The following is a 24994-nucleotide window of genomic DNA, read 5'->3' on the forward strand; positions in this document are numbered from 1 at the left end:
CAATGGAAAAACAGAACTGATATCTAAGAATCAACGTGGGAAAAGCAGTATACCATTAGCATCCAGCACAGGAATAATAAATTTATTACAATAAAAACAAGTAATGCATTAGTTCATATACAAAATACTGATAGCATTCTGCTGCCTCAGTCAGTGCTTACTAAGTACCCACATTTAAAAACGTCCTAAAACTGATGACACCACACAGATTTACAGAGATTATAGCAATTTCTTGACACTACTGTAAGAGAGTCCAGCTACTCTTCAAGTTTTGCTGCACAATATAGGAAGATGGAGCAGGATACCCCAGGAATATCTGAAACTGAAATTCACCTGCAGCAGAAATCAACCTATAAGCATGGGGAAAATGATATAATCACACTGTGCAGGAAATGAGAGCTACTTGTGGCAAATGTTTTCATTGGAAGCGCCCAGTAAGGCAGCTCACGACCAACCTGGGTGCCCCTAGGTGCTCTAGGGACAAAATAACAGTTGTCAGTTTTACTCCTGAGCTGAGTTCAGGGTTTTTTTAAACAAGCAGATGGAGCACGGATGCAGTGACCCACATAGACTCCCCTAGGAAGTCAAGGCTTCAGAAAACAACCCTCATAACCCTTCCCCTCATAAACATCTGTACAAAGACACATAGCTACAAGCCTGCTGGATTGATCCACGGTTTTAAACAGCTAGGAGTGGAAGGGGGGCAGAATCCCTCCAGTACCCGCACATATGTTGTGCTCATAGGGGAAGTCAGTATGCATGTTAGCACCCCCAACCAGCTCGTTCTTCTGGAGTAAGAAACACATGGTCCACGCTAACCAAAAACCATTATAAAGTAGTGTTTACAATAAAGTATAAAATACATTTTTTCCTATATTTGGTTCCCCCACCCCATCTCCCCCAAAATGCAATTATTCAGATTAATTTCACATATTTGAAGAATGTCCTTTAAAGGCCCCTATTTACCTCGTTTCTGGGCGAAGCTAGTAAGCAAAGATTCCTGCAACCACTGGGAGGTTTTTGAGCACATTCTTGCTGCAGCTGATTTATTTGTGGGCAAAATCAGGTCACAAAATATACAGTGTGAAAGGAATACTGGCACTGGGCAAACTTTAAAGCAAATTAGGACGTTCTCCCCCTGCTCCCTCTTATACCAGTCAGACTCCCTGACGGAAGTCCACAAATAATTTCTTCTCTAAGAAGACAATAAAAGCTCCTCCTAATACAGTCTCAAGAACCATATATACATATTTGTATATTTGAAAATGCTGGCAAAAGTCCACAGAGGCAGAAGATAAAAAACATGAAAGCTAAATCTAACACCAGGTTCTCTTCTGAACCTGACATCTAGAATCAAAATAATATAAGGCTTCTTTCTTCTGAAGTACCCTCCCCAAAATGCCTGTGTTTTGCCAGTCACATGTGGTAGAGGCCAGCTGTCGAGACCCTATTTCTTTCTTCATGGTTTGGGAAGCGAGGTGTTATGCAGCAGAAAGGCAGGCTTGACGAATACTCTGTGCCCAGGTGTTTAAGAGTGCAGTGACTGAATGCTTGTCTGGAAGTTGCAAGAGTTTTGAAGTCATGTACCGATACACTGACTGCAAAAAGGGATTGGCTGCTGGAAAATAACAGATAAACAGTTGTTATATAACATATATATATAAAAATATATATAAATTTATATATATATATGTATATATAAAAATAAAGATGAGTAACATCCTTCCATCACCTTGCCCACCAGCACATAACACATGCCCCAAACTAGCACACTAGCATCCTCATACCATATTGTCTTGGATTTTTTATCCACAGAGGGCTCTGATCTGGGTAGTCCGCGGGAACGCTGAGCTGTAGCGGTGGGACGTTCGGAAGATTCTTGTCATCTAGGATATGAAAATGCTTCTCATCAGATGAAGAAAATCTTTTAAGTACAGAGAGTTTGAGGTTTTGTTTGTTTGTTTGTTTTTAGTAAGTCTGTACAAGACTGTAAGGCTCCATTCTTACTGGAATTCAGTCTCATTGCTCACTTTAAAAATACTCCTTACTACTTGGAAGAAGTTTGTCCTGGCAAACACAGCTCCATCTCTCACATTTCTGCACCCTGTTAATCCTCTCATTTCACCCACTGAACTTCAGTAAGGCAGGTATCTAGTTTGTGAAAATTAAGTTCCCTTTGTACTAATATTCAGGACAAGAACAGTCCATATTTCTCACACACACACACACACACGCACGCACACGTATATTTTCCCCCTCATTTGAATCCAAGTGTAAAACATACTTAGTCTATAACAACTTCTGCTTGTTCAGCTGAGATAAGAAGAAATCATCAGTAATCATTATAACAAATTGAAATAACATTTCCTAAAATTAACGAGCCATTTCTCTTTGTCCTGGTTGTTATTGACAAGTCTCAAGACTGCTCACAAACTAGAACCAAATTCAAAGCCTCAAGACTGCTAACAAACTAGAATCAAATTCAATACTTCCTTTAGTTTCTCTTCCTTACCTTCCTTTAATGTCTTCCTTTAGTTTCTCTTGCTTACCTAGCTTGCATATGAGATGAACTGTGCCGTTGTTACTGCAGTGAGAGGGGTCCAGGTTCACCAGGAACTTGGGATTTAACCGTGCAACTTCCCCTTGYAAGACATTTGGTATGGTCTGTCTTTCATCCTCTTCATATTTCCGCTTTCGAGGTGAAACAACAGGGGCCCTGAGCAAAATACAGCCCACAAACAGACTAGGTAAAAACTTAAAGCCAAGGTCACAATTTCCAAGTATTTTGTATGTGAAACAGGTCAACTCACACCTCAACAAACCCATCCTGTCTTTCAACAATTTGAATAAATGAGTAATTTTTCCTCAAATAATGAAYACTTAACAGAGGGCACTGATACATACGTGATGGGCGGGCCGTGGATCGCAGTCATAGCTGGCATAAAGGTGCGGTAAAGGGAATGGTTGAAGACGGGCGAGCGGATGTTGGCCAAGACAGCGTCCAAAAGCGGCTGACACAGGTACTGCTGCTTGGTGGGGGGCACGGGGGGAGGCGGTGGAGTAGGCTGAAACACAGGAAACTCCTGGTTTAATCAGCACAAAGATCTCTACTATTGATTCTGCACTTTTATTTTTTTTAAGAGTAAACTTCCCAGGTATAAAATGTAAAGGAATGTCAAAACTGTGCACACAATAACATAAGAAAAAAAATTTTAGGAAGCTATCCCCAAATCAGATGGAAATATTCATAGAAAGAAATTCTCAAGAGTGCTGCTACAAATAACAAGAATTTGAAAAATCAGTTTAAAGATGTAGACAAGGAGAGGTATTCATAACGAGGGAAATGCCTGCACATTTTTACTGTTCTCTTATTCTGTCTCTCTTATTTCAAGCCGTAACAGCATGAACAACAAGGAATGCAAACAGTTATTTTGCCAAATCACAGGACTTTATGGAATTAAGTACTTGTTACTACTAATGCAAAGCATTACTTACCACAGCCATATCATTCTTGAGCTTCTCTAAAGCAATTTCACATTTCTGTAGTGTCTTCAGGGGGCATCTGCAGAAGAGGTAAAATTTTATTACCACAAAAAGGTCCCTTCCACTCAAAAATTTCTGCTGTGTGAAGCCACACAGCTTCAATTCCAGCATAGCTGGATGCTGAACAGATTGCTTCAGAAATCTAGCATCTCGGAATGGATCATATTGTAGCATGTAAAAAGGTCAAATTTGAAAATGCTTTTGAAATATTAATGTAGTCCCTGAAAAATTTTACCAATTGTTATTTTAAATGAGAATTTGAATGTCAGTATTAAGAATTGAATACAAAAAGAAATTTATTATAAAATAATGTGAAGTTCCAGAGGAAAAAGACATCAAGAGACATCAAGCCATCAAGAGCCAGGTTCCCATCATGTATGAAATGCACTGTCAGCCTGCAGGGTGCTGCAAGATTGCACACTACATCCCTGCTCACCATGGCATGTCTTAAGCCTTGCAGCAGTGCCTGACATTTTGCACAGCTTCAGTGATGTGTTTCCGAGGGCAATTTCCATAAGAGCTGGAGAGACTGATGTCCAGCCAGAAAGCAAAAGATTTACCGTTTTGAAGGATCAGTCAGGATATCTAAAAGACTCTTCATTTTACTCAGGTCCTTCTTCCTATCTGAAATATCAGAGACAAACAAGATACACTGTCTACAAGAACAGCTTCTAGCCTTGCAGACATTTTCATAGAAATACTAGATACTGGTAAAGGTGAAAATATGAGCCAACACAAAGAAAATAGTGAGAATGAMAGTTTCTTTTCATCTTACCATAAGCACAGCAAGTGTGTAAACTCTAAGAGAAGGTATCTCAAAAAGATCAAAAGGGRAACCGACAGAAATTTAAGGAATGAAGATTTTACTAACTTTTCATAGGAAGAAAATCTTTACTATCCTCRGGAAAGGAAAAATAACAGCAATTAAACATAATTTAATTTTTAATTCCTGGAAGAGAAATCATCAGAAAAAGACAGCGTACTGCTTCTTCCATTAAGCTCAACAGAGAGACACACACGACTAAGCACAGGAGACCTCACCTTCATTTTTGTCTATCTTATTGATCATCCTCCGGAGTGGCTCAATGTATTTCGATAGCTGCTTGAGTTTCTCCAGATACTGTTGCTCCTCTGACTGACTAGAGCTGGCTGGACTCATGACAGAATTTGGATTTCCTGGCAAGAAGTCAAGATTGCACAAAACACAGATGACAGTTACATGGCAGAATATTATTGTCATGTTTCAGAATCCAGATCTGAAACACTGTGACTCTCAAAGTGTAGCTCAGGTCAAATACTGAGATCACCACCAGATACTCTTTACAGATACTTGTTCAACCTTCTAACCTTTGCRTAGAAGTCATGTGTTTTGTGGACATAATCACAATGCCCATGTAATAACAGTTTTGCCTGAAAAAGTCCAAAGGATATGACATCCATATCCTAGGTCCTCATTTTGCCTTCATTCTGATGCTTTATACACTAAATCAACACATTGAACTGGTGCATTTTTCCTTAATCTACTGCTTTCCAAACTGCAGAACATAAACCATTGAGGTATGATGATAGGGAGCCAGTGTGATGATACTTCTGTTCAMAGTATTTGAACGCACTTATTGCAGCTCAGAGAGATAAGAGCACAAGCGCATCTAGGAAGGTGTTCTGGAGCTGGGCRGAATGCTACCTGTGGTGGCAGGCAACCTGTCTGTCATTAAGTCATTAGATCCTCTGCAATTGCAGGCTGTTGGTAAGGGTTCCTTTCTGCATGGAATTAATTAATCACTAACTCTTTGTTACCTTGCTCAATTAACAGAAGCACCATTCTTTCTTTCAAAGCAGTGAAGAAGTAAGAACAAAACCAACAAAAATAACATAATTCAGCAATGAGAAATTTGGGTCAAGCTGATTTAGATCCATGCCATTGAGCACATGGCACGTGCAGATCTACTGTTTGACCACCAAACAGTGACAGGTTTCCTGGGAACTATTACAGGGAGTAAAACATGCACTAATTCAATATGGCCAATAGTTCTCAGACGATTTACCTGGAGTGTTTAATGGACCTGGGGATGGGACACTAAAGTTCTGAGGTGTTCGTGCAGCTGCTGGACTCTGGGATGGTTGTGGAGATGGACTGGGGAGAAAACTGCTAGGTGATGGAGCAGGGCCAGAGCTGAAAAAATAAACACACAGTCAGACTTGCCAGAGTCCAACAATGAAGCATGATCAGCCTGTGAGCAGATATGCTTTAATAAGCATTACTATAACACTAGCTCTGCCAATATAACTTTGTGAGGATTTCTTTGTGAGAATTTCTTATTCAAATGAGAATTTTCAAAGAGTATTCAGCACAATCCAAGTTGTTTTCTGAATAAAGTTTATGGTAAAACTCATGCACTTCCATGAAAACAGATTAAGTTCTGCTGAATGTTTCTCAGTGTTACGGTGTTGACAAAGCTCCTCCAAAGTTTGAATGCAGCTCACCTGACATTTGAGTTTGGCTGGGAGGTTGGCTGGCCTGGTTGGGGCGATGGCTGTGGCTGTGGTGGAGGAGGCATTGACTGGGGTGTCTGAGCTTGCTGGACAGGGGATGGGGAGGACATCATGGTAATGTTGTTCTGGCTGACCTGAAATGTGAAAAAAACACACCAAGATCAACAACAGCAACAGAAGGGCAGCATATAGCGGGAACTAAAGGGCTTTACCTATGGAGAGAAGGATATCCTCAGGCCTACAAGAAACAGAAGTGTTAGTTTCACGTTCTCCTCCATAATGAAACAATCCCACCTGCATCTCTTTTGAAGCTCTCAGGGCTATATTTCACAATAGATTTTCTAGAAATAAAAAGACTGCACATAACTTGTTCAACTCTACAAGTGCTTTTCCTTTCCTAAACAAACATGCTGCAATTAAAATATCACAAGCGACATCCAAAAAAACCTGTACTTTATGCAGAAAAGACAGTTCCAGCTGCAGAATAACGAAGGAAAAAAATCCTTATTTTGACATTTTGATTACCGTCTTTAAAGATCTGTCAGACTAACTTTCAAAATGGTCTTGTTGGAGGRATCAGGAAGGGAAGGCAGAATAAACCTGACCTCCAAAAAGTTGTTCATGTACTCAGCGTTGGAAAGGGTGGAAAAAYGTGAAACTGCTTTCTCAGCTTTGAAGGATAATGAGATACACTAAAGGACAAAAAGATGCATCAGGGAAYGTCTAGAAACAGCAGCAAATCCTAAGGACAACCAGGTTTGTTCTGCATGCTATCAAGTGCCAGATATGTGTAAGATTTATAAGTGGTCACATTTCACAGAATGAACATTTTCCCCCTTTGTTGATTAAAAATGAACCAACCAAAAAGAAAACGTTATTACAGCCAAAAGTGTGGCATAGCAGTGCAGATATTATTTGAGCRTGTTCATTTCTAAGGCACATGCAGAGTCCTCACGATGAACAACCACAAACACTTTGCTGCAAATGGAAGACTACTCAGATTAGTTTAGCACCCACTAAAGCAGTTTAGAAATCAAATGCAGCCTTACATACCATGATCTCATTTTCAGCTCGAATAACTGCATTACCTTCATAACCTCTCCCCTGCAAATATATTATCTACAGTAGTGAGCCCAAAATTATATTTTAAACCAGCTATTTTATCTTTTTTTYTTCTCAGCATATGCTGAGACTGCTTGCCATTTCCCATAGGCTGTAAAAGAACCAAGCTGCTATCTCGTCAGCTGAAACAGCTGAAAAGGCATTTTTGAGACTAAAAAGCACAGTGCCTCCCACAGAACCATGTATCCCTGTACTGTTTGTGAGGAAGCTACAAAAAATCCTCAAAAAGCATTCCCTGATTTCTTCCAATTCTATTTAACATTCTGCCAAACAGTCAGTGATTTAGAACTTACCCGCAGAGCTGCTGAACCCATTTTTCCTCAAGTCAAACAAAGGTCACTTTTGAGTGGTTCAGCACTTTTTGGAAAAAAATAAATCACTCCCCTTTAAGTGTTTCAGCTTGGTTACAAAAAATTACCATTGAAAACATAGATTCTTGTATTTTGGGACACATGGTTACCAACCATTTGCATGTAATTTATTTCRAATATATAAAGTAATACAACTTCAAATATTTTCACTGCAGAATGAGGTTTTCTGCATATAAGAGTGTGTTCACAGGCAGCTACTGCAGCCCACCTGACACGAAGTTACTCTGAGATTCTGCTGTGACCTAACATGACAAATTCTTACCCAAAAGATACATAGGCTTGCATAACAAAGCTTGCACTTGATAACACCTACTAAACCAAAGCTACTCTTAGTGTTTAGAGCACACCATGCTGCAAGATGAACTTGGCCATGAGACCTACCTCCACTTCGACAAGTCCCAGGCAAAGAACAGCATTCAGATAGAGCTAGAGATTGTTTTTCCAGGGAAAATAAGGAGAGAGTAATAGCAAGGAAAGGGAGACGGCAACAAGGAAGTGACGGATTACAGTGGGGAAGGGTAGAAACACTTTTAATCTATAAGAAAGCTCCAGAAAGCATTTACACCATAGGCACAGTCCTGGCCAGCTCTGCCGCAAACTCGGTTTAAAGTTCACCATTATGCTGCTTTGCAAGACAGTGAAAACTCTACAGAGTTCCCAATGTGGTCAGACAAAGGTTTCCATATTCCCAGTCAGGCCACTGTCCTTTGCTTTCTTTTAGTATTTAGTTCAGTTTGTCTTTTTTCTATATTTCATTTGCTGGAGATTGCTGCATGAACGATGCATAACTGCAAACTGGAAGTCCAGGCTATAGCAGACTGTGCAGGTATACAGAGCACTTGGGAAGTTCCCCAACAGGAATTCAGGAGAAAGATGAGGATCTGTGCATTGGTTTTTGCTTTAGTAAARTGATAACACTTCAAAATTCCTGTAAGTGGGGTGTGTCGAGTCAATCCTAATATGCTGATTGCCTTTTTTTTCCTAGCTATTCAAGAAACRCAGCTAAGATCCACAGTTTTCAGTTGAGGCTTGATAGCTATTAAGTCACAGAGCTGAGAAAAGATCTTAAAAAGAGAGGGGAAAAAGCAGAAGAAAAAAAAAACACAAAACAACTCCCCCACACTGCAGAAGTAGCTGAGCCTGTGATAAGGACAGACATGGCATTTGTGTCATATAGGAAAAAAGCTTGAGCCCTTACACTGCAAAATATTAAGCACAGCTCCAAAATTCTTTCCTGGAATGAAAATACTCAGGACTAGCTATCACCAGCTGGAAATTACTCTTTCTCATACTGCAGTCAAGGAGATGATCATCTCTTTAATCAATAACTAATAATCAGATGCACTCTACAGCCCTTTATTCACCTTGCAACCTGCTGCAAGAGCTCTGTCTCTCTTGTCCAACACACAGTATCATTTAAGCATTTTACAAAAATCAGAAACAACACAAGCTACAACTTTCCTAGGACAAGAAATGAAGCACACATCCATTTGCAACCTGAGCAAAGTGTTTTAGAAACCAATACTAAAGATTCAGCCTGATCCTGAGCTATCAGTTATATGAATGCCAGGCTGGCTCAGTTGACTTTAATCACCACCACTATGCTTCTCACCACCACTAAACCAAAAATCTCTCATCCTACCACCTGTTTGGAGCTACTTTCAGGATAGTCATTTTTTATAAATAAATTTCCTTTCTTCTCCTGCCTTCTCTAGTTGTTCAATAGGTCAGTCTTCGGCATTTCTTATTTACAAAATCATTTGGTGTCAGGAATCAAAGCCACTAACATGATGGCACTAAAAGCAGCATATGGCACTGACAGATTAAACTACAGGCCTCCTGATATGACTCCAGTATTTACATATAAATTAATCTAATACTTCAATTGCTATCACAGGAGGACTGTCTTGGTGCATATAAATTGCTATAGCAAGTAAAGCTCAAAGGAAATTCTCCCTTGACTGCATAAAGAGCTATGGCAGGGTTTTACTYCAGTTAACATTCAAACAACTATCCATCTTAGGAACAATCATGGATGAGTTCATCTAGACCTGCAGAATCTTCCYGGTCACTGTATATACATTAATAACATGGTATATGGGTGTAAATTGAAACACACCAACTTCAATCTCCAGGTGAGTAAGAAGTTCTTGCCTGTGAGGGTGAGGGAACAGGCTGCCCAGGGAGGCTGTGGAGTCTCCTTCTCTGGAGATCTTCCAAACCCACCTGGATGCCACCCTGTGCCCCGTGCTCTGGGTGTCCCTGCTGGAGCAAGGGGTTGGACTAGGTGATCTCTAGAGGTCCCTTCCAATCTCAACCATTCTGTGATTCTGTGAAAAATCCCKGTAAGGAAAACGCTGAGCTTAGCAAACTTGATGCAACAGCAACACTACGAAACAGCGTTTCAGACATCCTGCAGCGCCGATAAGCTTGCAATAGARGCAAAAGAGTGAAGAATGAAGAAACCTACCCGAAATTCATGAATAGAAAGCATCAATAAAAAGAACAAAAAACATGTCTGGTATCAAATTTGGAAGCTACTGTTTAGAAGAACAAGATATGAGGTCTATAAATACTAGACAGAAAAATGCAGTTAAGTTAACTTGGCCACCCTAACTTGAAACATATTTAAATCAGCACCAATTACACTGGACTGAGTCAAGTCCAATGTGTCCTATGAACTACTGAAGAGCAGAGCAGTGCCTAGTTTTGTGGCTAACTGGTGAGAATTCAATTCTGCTTCCTTCCAGTTCCCTCCATCCCCGCTCCCCCCAAATGATGCATTTTGGTTGTGGAACCCCAGCTGTGGGCAGCAGCAGGGCAGGTCCTGATCTGTGGATGCAGAGATGATACTCTGACCTAATGTATCGTCACCAGCCGTTGGACAGGGCACTGCCAGTCTGCCCCATGTTTCTTCATTGATGCAGGTGCAAACGGAGTCCTTGTGGCAGCTCCTCCTTCAAAGGAAGGAAGAGCAGAGAAAAGCTCTTTATTGATTACGTGCCCAAAAGCTACACAAACTCAAATGAGTCAAGTTTATTACTCACAAAAGAAGCACCTAGAGTATAAGCACTCTGTGATATATATGATGTAGATATGATATAATGATATATAAGGCCTCAGACACATCTCAGGCAGTACATTGCAGTCCTGACTTGCAACACTTCTGGAGACTCTGCTAGATGTGCACTGTTTGCAGAGTATGGACAGCAATTAATTGGAGACCAGCAAATTGTACTCATTTGAGACCTGAATCAAGTATGAACGTGGAAGTGTTGTGTTAAAATACAAAGATCTGTGCCACTTGAAAAATGTCTTACTTGATATCCCAAGCACTCAGAAAATCTGCTCTTTAAGAAAACGGAGAGACAAGTCCATGGCAAAAAAAATAAATAGTGCAACAATCTGAGCAACTGCAGCAAGCCAGGTGTTCGATGAAGTGGCCTTCAACTTGAAAGCAAGGGCTACACAACCACGTATTGACTGCTCGGTGCAACTCCTGCCCCAACGTGCGCTTTGACTCAGTAAATACCTGTGGCATTTGCTGTCCGCCCATAGGAATGGAGCTTGGCGGCGTGGCAGACACAGCGGTGGTAGGCGGGAACCGTGGTCTTATTTGCATCCCACCTCGGGCCATAGGTGCGGTGATCATCTTTGAGGACAGAGGGACAACAGACAAAAGTAATCGCAAAACAAGAAATGCAGTGCACTGGCAGGATGAAAAGCACATGCAACCTCCAGGAATTAGGGTGAGGGGGAGCACAGCGGGAAGGTTAGTGAGCTTTTCTCTAAATGTTAACTTACATGCTCGCTTACAACTCAGCCTCCTCCTTATTTGCTTTCTATTCACCTAGAGAGAGCATCTAAGGAGTTCTATATATCTTGAGGGGTGAGATTTAGATACAGACTTGTGGGTCAAGAGCAAACAGTACTGTCATTTTCCTGAATTATTCCTAAAATTTTGCCTGACATTTTGCCTATTTCTAGATTTTGTACATTTTGTATTCCTAGAATTCTTGGAAATGCTCTAAGATAGCTGTCACGAATGCTCCATATACGGAGCCTCCTACTTAATGCCCTATATTTCTTCTTCTTTTATGCCTTCCCTCACTGCRTACTCAAAAGATATGGCAATATTTGCATACGCCATTTAAAATAATTTGGCAGGCAGTTCAACAGCACTGCCACTACCAATGCTCCAATGAGTCCCACAACAGTGAGCAGAATTTTAGAACAACCTGACATCTGACTGCAACAACTCCACAGATGGAGATTCCACCGCAACAACAGAAAGGACTTCTGAGTTTGGAAAAAAAAATAAAACAAAAACCCAATTTCCTTCCTTTTGCAATCTACAAAATATATCAATTATATCCCTGTCAAATATATCCCTGTAAAATATATCCCTGTAATATCTGTCACCTTTGTCAAATATCTATTYCTCTTTTACTAAGCTGTCTGAAATTTTTCTGTTCTGACTTTATAACCTGCCTCAAATTTATTCATGCACTATTTGATTCTACAACTGCAATGACTGAGGAGTTACAGAGTACAATCATCATTTGGACAGATGCTGACAATTACTGTTAAAATGGGTTCATGTTGTAATAGTACTTGGGCTAYGCTATTCTACAGTATCTAGAAGTGCCGTTCAGTACCTTTAGCCTGCATCTTACAGAATTAAATATTTAGATATATCTGCTTACTCTCATGTTACTTAATTTTAGTATTACACCAGATACACTACAAATCAAAATGTAATATAAATTTACAGGAAGTTTGGCATATTCTGAGGTAGGATTCATGTCATTTTGGCAGTTATCCTATCAGTCAAACCTACTTGGTACTTTATAATTCTGCAATAAAGTCTTCTAGGCCATTTTTACCCCCCTGTTTATAATTACCAAGGAACTTAGCAGGCTCTAACTACCCTAAAAGTTTACTTAGGAGTTAAAGGAAATCTCTTTTCAGGGAAGGATTTGGGGTACTCTTGCTTTGTGTTTGTGTAAATGGACTGAAGCAGCCAGCAACACATCTCTACAGAGTCAAGAAAATGCATGTGCTTACGATTGTTAAAAATAAATAAAATTAAATACAACATAGCAAGACTGAAAAGGAAAGTAATAACTGATAAAGAAAACAGCATCAAATTCAGCGCAGCTGTTAGTTCACAACATCAGAGCGATGCAGTCCCTTGCCACCCAGGCAGAGAGGGATGGTCAGAGACAGGATTTCAAAAAGGAAACAAATGAGAGCTTGAGACATCACACACACATGCACATGTGCACACACAGCATGCAACAGCCACCACAGGCAAACGTAACAACCCAGGCACTGGCACAAAGCACAAGTGTCAGCTACAAGGTGCAGTGAAGAGCTACAGTATCAACATGAGARCTGGTGAAGCAACACAACCCTAACAAAAAAAAATATAATAGTAATAATAATAATAAAAAAAAATGGTGGCAAAACCATCCTTCCAGGCACAATCACCCCATCAGAGACCCTCGTGAATGCACATGGATCTTTGGAGTGCATGAAAACCCAGGGATGTTATGGTGACCCACGTGTCCCATCTTGCTCCGGTTTCTCGTGCCACACCACCAAAATGTGCAGACTTAGGTTATTTCCTCGGAGGTCAAGGAAGTTGGAAGTTATTCACACTGTAAGTGTCTGGCAAACCACAGAGCCCCAGCAGGACAAACTCTGATTCAAGGGCTTTCAGCTGTTTGTTGTACTGTGGGTTGTTGGTCATGTGTGCATGCACAATTTTGATTTTGTTTTTGTATTTTGGAATAAATATGCTTTGGAAATGACGTGTATATTTAAAGTGAAACCAGCTCTTAGCAAAAGGAATCTAATTTTTCGCCCATTCTTCCAGCTTTTCAAAAGCTAGTGCTTACATTTACCAAACCTGTGACCTTTTGATAAAGGAGTGAGGAAAGAGGGTTCCAAATATTGCATGTTTTATGGGAAGGAATGTGTCTGTGAAAGAGTTCTTCTTGACAGATAGTCTAGAACCAGCAGTCAACCAGAAGTGTTCATGGACTTCTCAAAAATAAGTTAAAACAGAAGGTAAATCCTTCATAACTGAAACTGAGATAAATCAATTTAAAGAAATGAAAATTTTACTCTAAGAACAGACAGCAAGCAGAGAAAGGAAAAGTCTTTCTTCACAATAAGATACAAACTTGATTATTTGATTAAAAAAAATACACACAGATATAGCAACCAGAACTGTGAGTCCGTAATTTTGTTCCATCTAAAATCCAAGGATTCAGAATTCCTTAAATCTACTGCTCCATTAAGGTAGATCAGGTCTGATTTTCAAAGAGCAACAGCTAATCTATATTTGGTGCAGTAAGTTGCAGCAGAATCAGGCTCTAAGCTTTGTTCATACTTAAATCCAGTTGATTACAGGTTTTCTCTTGGTGCTCCACGCACCACGCACTCTGTGGTCACTACGACACTGCTTTGCTTTTTTATCTGCTTTATTTGTGTGTTAATTCTCTTAAGGAGTAGATACCCAAGCAGCATAACATTCACCTGGACAGTGTCATTTAGGACAACTTCAGAGAAGAATCTCAAAYTCACGTGGATCCATGTTTGACCTTAAAATTAATTGTGTTTTTACCTAGAAATGCTGAACAGAAGCTTCATGAAAAAGGAAAAAGGCAGGCATATCAACGCATATTGCCACCTTGAAAGCCCACAGAAACCAAGCTCAGCTGTAACAAGCAAATACAGGGACAGGGTTTGCTTAAAATACAAGTTTCCCAGAACTAAAGAGAAATCAAGATAGATTTATTAATTCTAGTGACAGTGGAAAATAGACTAAAGACAGGAACAGAATCTAGTTATCAAAAGAAATTTAAAAAAATCAAAACCAATCCAACCATGCTCTCAAGAGTAAAGCTGCATTATAATATTCTACAGAGCTGTGACCTTAAAACTAAACAGAAAATTGTTAAAGTACAAGAAACCAGTTTAATTACTGGACTTAGCAGCATTAAGTGAATTTTAGTAGACTTGCATTGTAACAGCATGAGAAAAAAAAAAAAGGAATAACCTCATTTAGGCAGTTTAGAAAATTCCATCAGTGATAGACAATGAGCAATTCCTGAGTTCAGTAGGCATGACTTAAACCTGCAATGCAAAACTAGGTGACAACCAACCACTGTTTCACCAGAAAGTTTTCAAATGCTCTGTGGTATTAAGCCACCAGTATGTGAATTCACTAAACAGGACAAGAATTAAGTTGCCTGTATGTAAGTACTATCCATCTGCTTAGGAGTTGAAAAAAGCAATATTAAGTTAGTAAAAGAGAAAAATAAATAAATAAATAAATAAATAATAATGATAATAATAATAATAATAATAAATCAGGATCCTTTTAGTGATTTCTGTATTGCTACTGTATGAACTCTACTTACCACTGCTCAGCTTTAGCATTCTTGCTAGGTCAACACAAGTAAAAGGATCAATACAGAAGAAGAAGGCACCCACCAGCAAGAATTTAGGCCATATAAAGTTGAGAGGGTACAATACACTATTCCTGACTTAAGTCTGGAACCAGTTATTATCATTCGCTCTCGTTCAATAAGACTCTGCTATCAAAAGGTCTTATTGAATCTAGACTCTACTGAGGGGAAAATGGTGCAGTACGTGGAGTGTCTCGGGATACAGACACAGCTCTTACATCAATCCCAGTCAACCTCATTACATCTCTCTTCCTGAGTCTCTTCATCTACAAAGTGACAATAATTGTACTTACCCATGTCTGGAAAATACCTCAACCTGAAACACTACAGAGGTAAACCAAAGACTTCCACATTCTTGCGGAAAATAGGATGAGGGATTCAGGTCAAACAAATACCAACTTTTCCCCAGATCTCCTTCACAACAGAAATACATCAAAGAACAATCACTGGAGCTACAAGTGTATTGTAGGCAAAGAAAACTGTGTTTGGCAGTAAGCTTTCATCCAGCACTTTTTTTTTACTGTAACTCTGTGCTTGTGATACATGTCATTTTCTTTCCTTGACAATTCACATTCACAACAAGGGCAATCTATATCTACAACCCAGTTCACTCAGAAAAAGGAATGAGAGATGAAACGAATGAAGGGGAAGTACAGAGAAATTTCATTATCTATAGAACTTTGTGCTTGATAAGTGGAGATGAAAGGTATACCATAGGTGAGCTAAGACTAGGAGGCACAGTACAGAATCAGTTCACACAACAGAACAGTAGCCTAAAAGCATAACAAGAGCAGAGGTAATAAACTCCAGGAACCATCAGTCAAACTTGTAGCATGACCACAGCAGGCCATCTTACTGATTACACTCCTATGCCACTACAGGCAACAATCTTAGCTACTTGGGGTAGAGAACATGCAGAGAGGTTGTCAGTGAAATCCTGCCTCTGACTCCAGGCAAAGGAGAAACAGCATAAAACCTATATCCGCTTGATAAAAGGGATGACCAGGGTCAGACTCCTCATCAGAAAGCCACCAGAACCCCAGCTCCATGCTCTCCTTCGCATGCACTGACTACAGGGCTGCACTAGTGATACTGGCTCCAGGGCCCTTACCTGTCCTGCAGCTCCCATCTGAGCAGCTTGGGCCTGAGCTGCTTGCACTGCTGCTGCCTGCTGCTGCTGCACCAGCTGAGCTCTTACCTTGAGTATGAAAGAAAAGTAAACATGTGTAAGCAAATATAGCATGATCCTTTTGTTTCATTAAGTTAACCWCATCCTTAAAAACAAAACAAAAACAAAACACTCAAAACATTTTGGAGACAAGATGTAAAATTAGCCTCACATATACACTCTAGGAGAGCATGTCCATCTAAGACRATCAGGGGATCACTAGCACTTACCTGCATTGCTTTTAACTGTTGTGGTGTGAGAGTGACAGGCATAACCTGACTAGGCATTTGTCCTGAGATTGCCTGTGCCTGGGACACCATTGGCTGGGGTTGAGGCTGGGATTGTGGTGGAAGCTGAGACTGCTGTGCTTGAGCAACCTGTTGTTGTTGCTGCTGCTGCTGCTGCTGTTGTTGCTGCTGCATCTGTTGGATCTGCTGCTGCATTACTTGTTGAGGTGGCTGCTGCTGTATCTGTTGTTGGGATATTTGTTGCTGCTGCTGCTGTTGTTGCTGCTGCTGTTGCTGCTGCGCCTGTATAGCCTGCGCTGCCTGTAGCTGCTGCATTTGAGCAATACGCTGGAGTTGCTGTTGTTGCTGTTGCTGCTGCTGTATCTGGAAAGCAGGGGGAGCAAGGATGCTAAAACTTCCAGTAGCCTTATTTTTACAGTGCAAACAGAAGGCTAACACAYCAGGATGAACACTCAAGCCCAAGCTGAAAGCTCAACCATTTGAGCTGCAGTTCTACTCTCATTGTGAGAAACTATTTTCACTACTAAAACAATTTCAAAAGGCAAAGATGAAGTCTGTCAGCTTCTCCCTTACAAATGGATTCAGAAACACTTCTTCAAATACAACCAACCATTTACCAGAACTGAACAAGAACATAAGTACTGAAGGATCTTATAACGCCTTTGTGTCTAAGGATGATGAACATATAATATTCCTGGCACACATTTTTTCAAGTGGCAATTTGCTGAGTAACAGAACAGCCACTGTTTCTAGAACTGAAGTATTGCAATGGAACTCTATCCTAATGTTTAGAAAAAGGCAGATTTTGATTCTCTTACTATGGCAAGTGATCAAATGACTAGACTACCAAGCCCTTGCTCTACTCTGCAATTCACTGTTGCCAATTAAATGGCCAATCTAAACTGAAACCCTACCCTAAAACAGAAATGTGTTGGGGATAGGCAGAGTTAATATTCAGCAATGCCATGCAAGCCAAAGCTCCAGACASAAGAGTATCACTGCACAAGTAATTAATCACAGATCATCTTAATTGCCACTGTAATTGTTTTGTTTGCCACTACCTGCTGCTGGTTTTGCTGCTGCTGCATCTGTAGTTTCAGCATGTGCTGCTGCTGCTGCTGAACAGCTTGCAACTGCTGCTGTTGCTGCTGCTGTTGCTGGGCTGCTGCAGCCGCTGCTGCCTGCTGCTGCTGCACCTGAAACTGTTGCTGCATGGCTGATTGCTGGGCCTGGAACTGCTGCTGCTGCTGCAAAGCCACCTGCTGCTGCTGGAACTGTTGCTGCTGCTGTTGTTGCTGCTGAGCAATCTGCTGAAGCTGAAGTTGGGCTAAAAAGAAGGTTGAATGTACTTAGAAAGTGAAATCCAAAACATGATAAGAGATACCACCCAGCTTAACTCCAAAATAATTTAAGATAAATTTCAAAGTATACAAATGTTCTTGGTTAGCGCCACTTTCGCACCCTTAGGTGGAAGAGGAACACTAACAGCAGAATTAACGGCACATCCMGTTCAATACCTCTGCATCTCACTGACTACACTGAGGCAGCAACCCAACTACAGAGTGTACAAAAGTGCAGAAAGAAACAGCGTGACTCAGTGACCATTTGAAGGGCCAACCATGAAAGCATGCCTTTCCTTTCTACACAGAAGTCTCTGAGAAACAGAAACTCTTAGAGACAAAATTCAGAGAAGCAACCAGCAGAAAACAACAGCCACAGGAAACACAGGTGTGCTCCACAGAAGCAGCAAGGTCCTAAAATGGACATTCGGGAGAACGGAGCAGACATTTGCTCACACAACAGCTGCTCTGTTCCTTCCTGTATGAGGGAAAACATTTATCCCATAAAGTAAAAGTATTTGAAATTGGTTCTCTTCCCTGTACTTCCTCCTGACAATTAGTCCAGAATTATTAAATAGAGAAACTCACTGAAAGGCCAGTCTAACAGTTTCAGTGCCTGATGTTAAATGAATACTTACTCTGCTGAGTAGCTGTAGAGACACCAGCCATCCCATGAGGGGGCATTCCGGAGGTGCCAGGCGGCTGCTGTTGCCCAGGAAGACTCATCTGCTGTCCCATCGGGCCGAGGGCACCCATCCCACTCATGGGTGCTCCCTGAGTGCGTGAAGCCATGCCCATTCCAGGCGCCCCTGCTGGGGGACCCCCTGTTAGATTCTGTAGGGCATTCATAGGATCTAGAGGGAAAACAGCAGAGTTACTAATATGTAGCCAGATGTGAAATTGCCTCCCTCAAATTCTCCATTCTCTGGTATCCACAAATATGAGATTCAGACCATATCTAGATCCAGCCCCTGAGCACTTAAAACTCACTGCTCTGCCAGTGAGACGACAAGGAACTGCTGGCAGATCTTTGCCYCAGTATAAAAAGAGTAGAACTTATTTAAAGTGCTTCAGTTTCACGAAATTTCTTATTAGAAATTCTAAATATATCAGGGAAAAGGAATTCTTCCAATTCTGGATATACAACACAYGGCGCTAACCAAACTCTGTAAGGAGTTACAGCTTCTAACTTAAAAAACCAATAGAGTTCTGCTGCAGATCCATTTTGGCCTCCTCCTCCCAAGGTCAACGTGGAAAAGCAACGCTCAGACCAGAGGAAACACCTTGACCTTGCAATACAGCTCTCCTAGCCATAACATCACATTTTCACAGAGTAGATAAATTCTGTGTCTTTCAATCAGGAGAAYTGTCACAACCTGAGCACACAAAAGTGAAGTCAAAGATGCAAAAGAAATTCAGAAGGACAAAATGCATCGTGGTGCGTGGAAGCAGTATTTGCTTTTATTCATTACGCACAGAGCACACATCCCCTCTTCCTCCTTCAGAATACTCATCAAATAATTCTTAATTGCTTAGGTTGGATGCTAATGAATCCTAGACACTTCATACTTAAATCTACAGAGGGACAAAAATGRTGGATTGTACTATGTCCCTAATATATAATGCTGTAAGAGTTATCACAGAGGCAGAGGACAATGTAGATCTAACCTTAGCCAAAAGACAGTGCATATACCCCACAAAACAAAAAAGTTCACTTCTATTGCCAAATATTGAGGAATCCAAAGATGGCCAGGAGAAACAGGGACTGATGGGCAGCAGATTTTCAGCCTCCCTTGCTCTTTGCTATGCTAAAAAGGAGTAAAACAGGTATTCTGTGTCACGCTCACCACCGAGCAGTTCATTAGAACATCACATTACCCCTCCTTTACTGCAGTGGAAGGTAAGGTGGAAGGGAGAGAAGCAGAATGGGGGGATAGAAGAAAAGGAGGGGAAGAAGAAGGAAAAAAAAAAAAACTCTTACCACTGACTGAAGCCTGAGATTTCTTATTATCTGCAAGAGAAAAGAAAAAAGGGCTTTGTTCATCTTGTCACAAGCAAATTTAGCACTTTAGAAACACCCTCCACAAGAAATATATTCACAGTATAAATGATCACTATCTTCTGTAGTTCTATCCATCTCTTAACAGTTTACTATACTCACTGTCCTAGACCCCTGTATCAGAGCTATAATGAGCATCATAGTAGAAAGGTATTTTCATCTTTCCTATCAGATATAGCTTGAGTACTGAGCAAGCAGAACAAGATGCATTAAGCTAAACTGATCTGGTAACTGAAACACTATATAAACAATGAAAATAAAAGAAATATGCAGGAAAAAAGAAAAACTACTAAATTAAAAGAGTAGTAAATAAAAATTTCTCAAAGACTTATAGATATACATTGCAGAAGAAATAATATTTAGGAATTGAGCATGTACATTACAGAGGAAATTGTTAAAGCGACTCTCAAACAGCCACGGTCAGAACAACAGCTACAACCCTAATTTTTTTCCCCCTCTCTCTTTACAAGCAATCCTGTTGTGGSGGGGGGGGGGAAGGGGAGGCAGGGGGAGAGAGAGTTAAAAAAGAAAAATAGTTACTTACGAATGTCTCGAAAATGGATAATAAGTCTGGCCACAAGAGAAAGATATTCCTCCTAAAGGTAAAAATGAGTATTTTAACACAGGAARCAAAACAACCATGACCTTCTGTTCCTTCCCTGCTCTTCCATTCCTTCGACGTAACAAATTTTCCCTTACAGGGCCAGTGAGCTTTTCAAAGCACTTCACTCGCAAAGAACAGTCTGTCCATGTACTAAGGGGGAATATTTTCACCAGAAAGTCATTGTGCTTGATCGTGCAGGAATGGCAGAAGTTCACGAATTCACAGCAAAGAACAGGCAACCTCTGTGACAGTCATACTAATAGGGCCACAATATGTGTATCCAGTTACAGAAGAATGCATCCATTTTTCATTTTTTAGCCCTTTTAGTTCCTTTTGCTCAAGGACTGAACCTTCTTATTTAGTACATTGGYTTATTTTAATCTGGCACTGAATTAAGTCACATTCATGTGACAAAATCTTTTTTTTTAAGCTAAGTTAGCACTACAGAAATTACAAAGTCACTATCTCTGAAGAATATAGTTGTCCAATTTACCTCACAGAAGTGCCAGAAATGAAAGGACAAGTATTCTTTGTATCATTTTATTAGCATGTCTTACAATGCACAAGAGAAAATGCCAAAAGGCTGGGAGGTTATACCCACACACGAAACTTCTAACTTATTCAACGAGGATGCCATCAGTAGGCAAAAATTTCTCACAGAAACACAATAAAACTCTCACCAAGGTAAGTTTTATCTCAAAGAGATGCTTGGAGGTAGCAATAGCATCCAATTTCTTATAAGAAAGCTCCAGGAAAGAAGCTTATATCTGGGTAGAATCTGGAATTATACAGAACCATAACCAACATCCAAAGAAATCTCAGTACTTCCCTTGGTCTTACTCCTAAGACAACCTCTCTGTTGATAACTTAGTCTCTCCCAATCACCACTGTGCACAGAATAGAACTACACTGTAGATTCTGTGCAGTTTACTACATGCTAGTCTTTAGATAAAGCTTAATTAAGCACAGYCCCATATACACTTCAAATGCTACAATGCTAGCCAGTGTTAGTCCTGGTGTGAAGTCTAGCTTCCTAACTCGACACTGCCCATACGACAGGCAAAACCCTAAGGCAGAAAGGATTACACTAAATCCAAAATCTTGCATAAGAAGGTACTCTAAGCAAAGACTGATAGTTAATTATGTGCATCGGTTTGCTGTTGCTGTGGRCTGTTCCTAACTTCTTTGCCATCCCAGTAATTTGTGGAAATAGAGAGAGATGCTTTACCCTTGTTTTGGCCTTCATAAAAACATGACTCTCCATATCTTTGCTGGATTTATTGTGGGCAACACCAGCCTTCCTCATAGCTTCATCACTGAAAAGGAATAGAAAAAATAAAGATGAGATTGAGGACATCAGAAAACTGTTTCTGTGGTTGAAAAGGTCTGTGTAACAGCTATTTACCCCTTTCTTTTGAGTAGATCCCTAACAAACAAACAAAAAAAAMCCTCACACATTGTTTACAACTGTTGCCATTTAATTTTTTTTCAAATAACTGAGAAGAACCCAGATCATTTATAAAGGACAACCAAAAAAAATTCTGCAAATATGTAAGAATTACCGGCAAGACATTACTTTGCTATCTGAAGTATTATTTTGACCAAACACTAAGGTTTGTTCATTTGAGGAAAGATGAATGATRGGGRAAAAAAAAGGGGGRAAAAAAGAATAAAAAGCTTTCAAATCTCTTACTCTTCTTTCCCATTTATCAGCTAGAATAGAGGCTTACTGTCCTTTCTCCAACACACCTCTTGTAAACTGGATCTCCTGCCTTCTGGATGACAAATATGTGAGAACAAAAAACACAACCCAAAACCATACTGCTAAGCACATGAAGGGGAGAGAAATGACATTTTCAATACAAATAATTCCACTATGAAACATGCAGAGTTCAATATGTCCTGCCTGAAGCAAGATTTCAGTCAGGTGAATAATCCTATTCAGATCCCCAGGACAATGTGGTTCTCTGAAGAAACTCATTTTGCTGCAGAACTCATTGCTTTTTAATGCAATCTAGTAGCTACAGCTTCAATTCCACAAACAAGCTACCATAAAATAACTTTTGCCTTGTAATTAACATTTATTCAACTTATATCTCAGTAACCATTGTGGCATAAGCAACTAGCCCACACTAAACAGATCCCTGAAAGTTCCAGTTCATCTGAAACACGGCCACCTTTTTCTCCCCTGCATTRCTGCCACATCCATCCCTTGGAGCAGGACCAGCTGCACACTGCAGTGATATTGCCTCTCGTTCTGAAGTCAGCGAGAACTGAGCAGAGGGGATAAAGAAAAGACTGTGCACAGGCAAGCAAAGGAAGTAACTAATACTGAAGGAACACGATACAGAGACAGTGAGTGATAAATCAGACACCTGGGGGAAAATTTCACATAAAGAGAAATTATTTATTCATATATATATATATACACACACACACATATATCTTCTATTTCCTTTTGACACAAAAAACAGCTACCCTTGATCTTTTATTTCAGACCACATCAACCTTTGCAGCTGATGCAGTTTCATAAGATTCACTTCCTGCAATATCAGTCTCAGAAATTCCCCTCCATTCCTAAGAAGCTTCTTTCTAACCCAATCAGGGGCCACTTCTCACTCAGGCCAACTGATCCAGTAGAAAAACTCACAAAATATGTTCTTCTTCTCCAGTTATACCACCTCCTCAACCAATTTACACTACAATTGCATTAAATGGGTTGTTCCAGTAAAACTAAAGGGCAGTAAATTGCAGGACCACCAACAAATTAAGCCAAACCTAACCTTCATCATCACACATTGCCTTATGAAATAGGATGCCTGATCAGCACTCATTTCAACAAGTTTTTCTGTCATAACAAAAGTGTTCAAAGTGTTCCAGTGAACTGAGCCACAACTACATAAAAGGATTAAAAACCTCTTTCCAATCCTGCAAAGTAATGAAATAAACACCTTTTCACAGTACAAGGAGAAACGGCAGTCCATATACACACACGCAGCTGCACGAGCATTTTCTCCAGTAGAACTAAGAAGCCTCACCTTGCAAATTATATCAGTTGAACCATTCCTGGCTGAGTGGCCAGCAGTACTGAAAAGCAGTACTAACTAAAAACAACCACTTTTCCCAAGTTATTTTTAACTCTGAAAAACATCTGCAACTTCAGTTCACTGTACAGTGACCCAAACAGTTGCACTAAAGAGGTTTTGCAAAGGCAGAAGCTCCTTCAGTAAATAACTGCGTCAACATAAACATTTTTAAAACTAACCCTCTAACTTTCTATAGAGCCAGGGAAGCAGAAATACCTTTGGCTTGGTTTTGCCTTGGGTCTCAGAGAATTTAGGGTGGAATATAGACGTGAGGATGTTTTATGAACAGTTTTTTGTGATTTTTTTTCTTTCATTGAGAGCAGTAATGCGAATGATCTTCCACTTTTTTTCCACTCAAGGCACTCAAGCTGGTTCAGTTACCTCCTACCTGCACTTCCTCAGTCTTCACCTCAACTTCCTTCACATATTTCCTATCCTTATTTATATTTACCAGCGGCTAAATCCTTCTCCATCTTAAGCAAGAACATTCTCAATAAAACTTCAAGCAAAAACATCAACTTGGYATCTAGGCATCATTATATATGCTATATTCTTTTCCTGTATTCTGCATCCTGCTCCAAACAGTCAGAGGCAGAAAATGCAAATGTCTATGCATCAATCTCACCATCATAAAACCCAGCTSAGGCTCACTCTTCAGGCAATACCAACATTTAAAAGCCCATTATGGGATGGCCATCCGCACAGAAAAGGAATTCCAGGGGCCCAGATCCCAAGGCACCAGGCCGTGCCTGCTCCCTGTAAGGAGCTGCATAAAGAGGCACCCTGCAAGCCCAATCACACTCCTACCTCACCCCCACTGCCTGGCCAACCTGAGAGGAACCTGAGCTGCTCCCTGGGTCTAGCAACGCGACTGGCCTGTGGTGGCTCTAACCCATGAGGCTCTAACACTAAGTTACACAGTATCAGAGGGCATTTTTGCTTGACTGTTTTATGAGAAGACAAAAATGAAAAGTAGGGGTTCATCTCAAAAATGACTTGTGAATACTTCAGAAAGCAAAATACCACTTTTGAACATCAAATACACTTGCAAAGCTTTGCCAGACACATGCTACGGTGCTTCCTTTGATAATGCTCTGCCAGTTTAATTCTGAAACACCACAGTCAGCAAGGCGAGAACTTGGGAGGCGCTGCGCCAATGACGGCCGCAAAGCCATTACGCAGTCAAGCTGTGCACTGCCTGCACACTGGAACGAAGGAGGCAGCCTGTTTTCACACGCTGATTCTCCCRAGCAGCAAAGCAAGCCCCAGCTTTTGGAGAACTTAAATAAACCACCGTAAAAGCGGGTTTCCGCGCCCGGAAGCGCCCGTGGGCAGCGGGGGAGGGCGCCCCGCGGGCGGGCCGGCCGCGCCGCACTCACATCTGGCTGACGAGCTTCTGCCGGAAGTTGGTGCTGCGCCAGTCGCTCTCGGGCCCCGTCACGTCCATCCCCGCCGCCGGCCYCGGCCGCCCGCGCGCTG

At 40.7% G+C, this 24994-nt stretch overlaps 1 protein-coding gene across 1 annotated transcript; it reads right to left on the bottom strand.

Annotated features, from left to right (window-relative positions):
- Positions 1-99: 99 nt before the first annotated feature.
- MED15 (mediator complex subunit 15) lies at positions 100-24962 on the bottom strand. Its single transcript, XM_026037578.1, has 18 exons — positions 24895-24962; positions 21658-21745; positions 20370-20421; positions 19748-19777; positions 18405-18620; positions 17485-17753; positions 16409-16783; positions 16122-16208; positions 11062-11181; positions 6028-6170; positions 5589-5716; positions 4585-4719; positions 4104-4167; positions 3496-3562; positions 2905-3065; positions 2550-2716; positions 1788-1886; positions 100-1618 (listed from the first exon to the last, which is right to left on the bottom strand). The coding sequence occupies exons 1-18, from the start codon at positions 24960-24962 to the stop codon at positions 1482-1484; spliced, it is 2406 nt and encodes an 801-aa protein (XP_025893363.1). The 3' UTR covers positions 100-1481.
- Between the last annotated feature and the right edge of the window lie 32 nt (positions 24963-24994).

This window comes from Nothoprocta perdicaria, unplaced genomic scaffold (genome assembly GCF_003342845.1).
Source record: "Nothoprocta perdicaria isolate Ctin4 unplaced genomic scaffold, notPer1 scaffold_2, whole genome shotgun sequence".
In the NCBI taxonomy this organism is placed as follows: domain Eukaryota; kingdom Metazoa; phylum Chordata; class Aves; order Tinamiformes; family Tinamidae; genus Nothoprocta; species Nothoprocta perdicaria.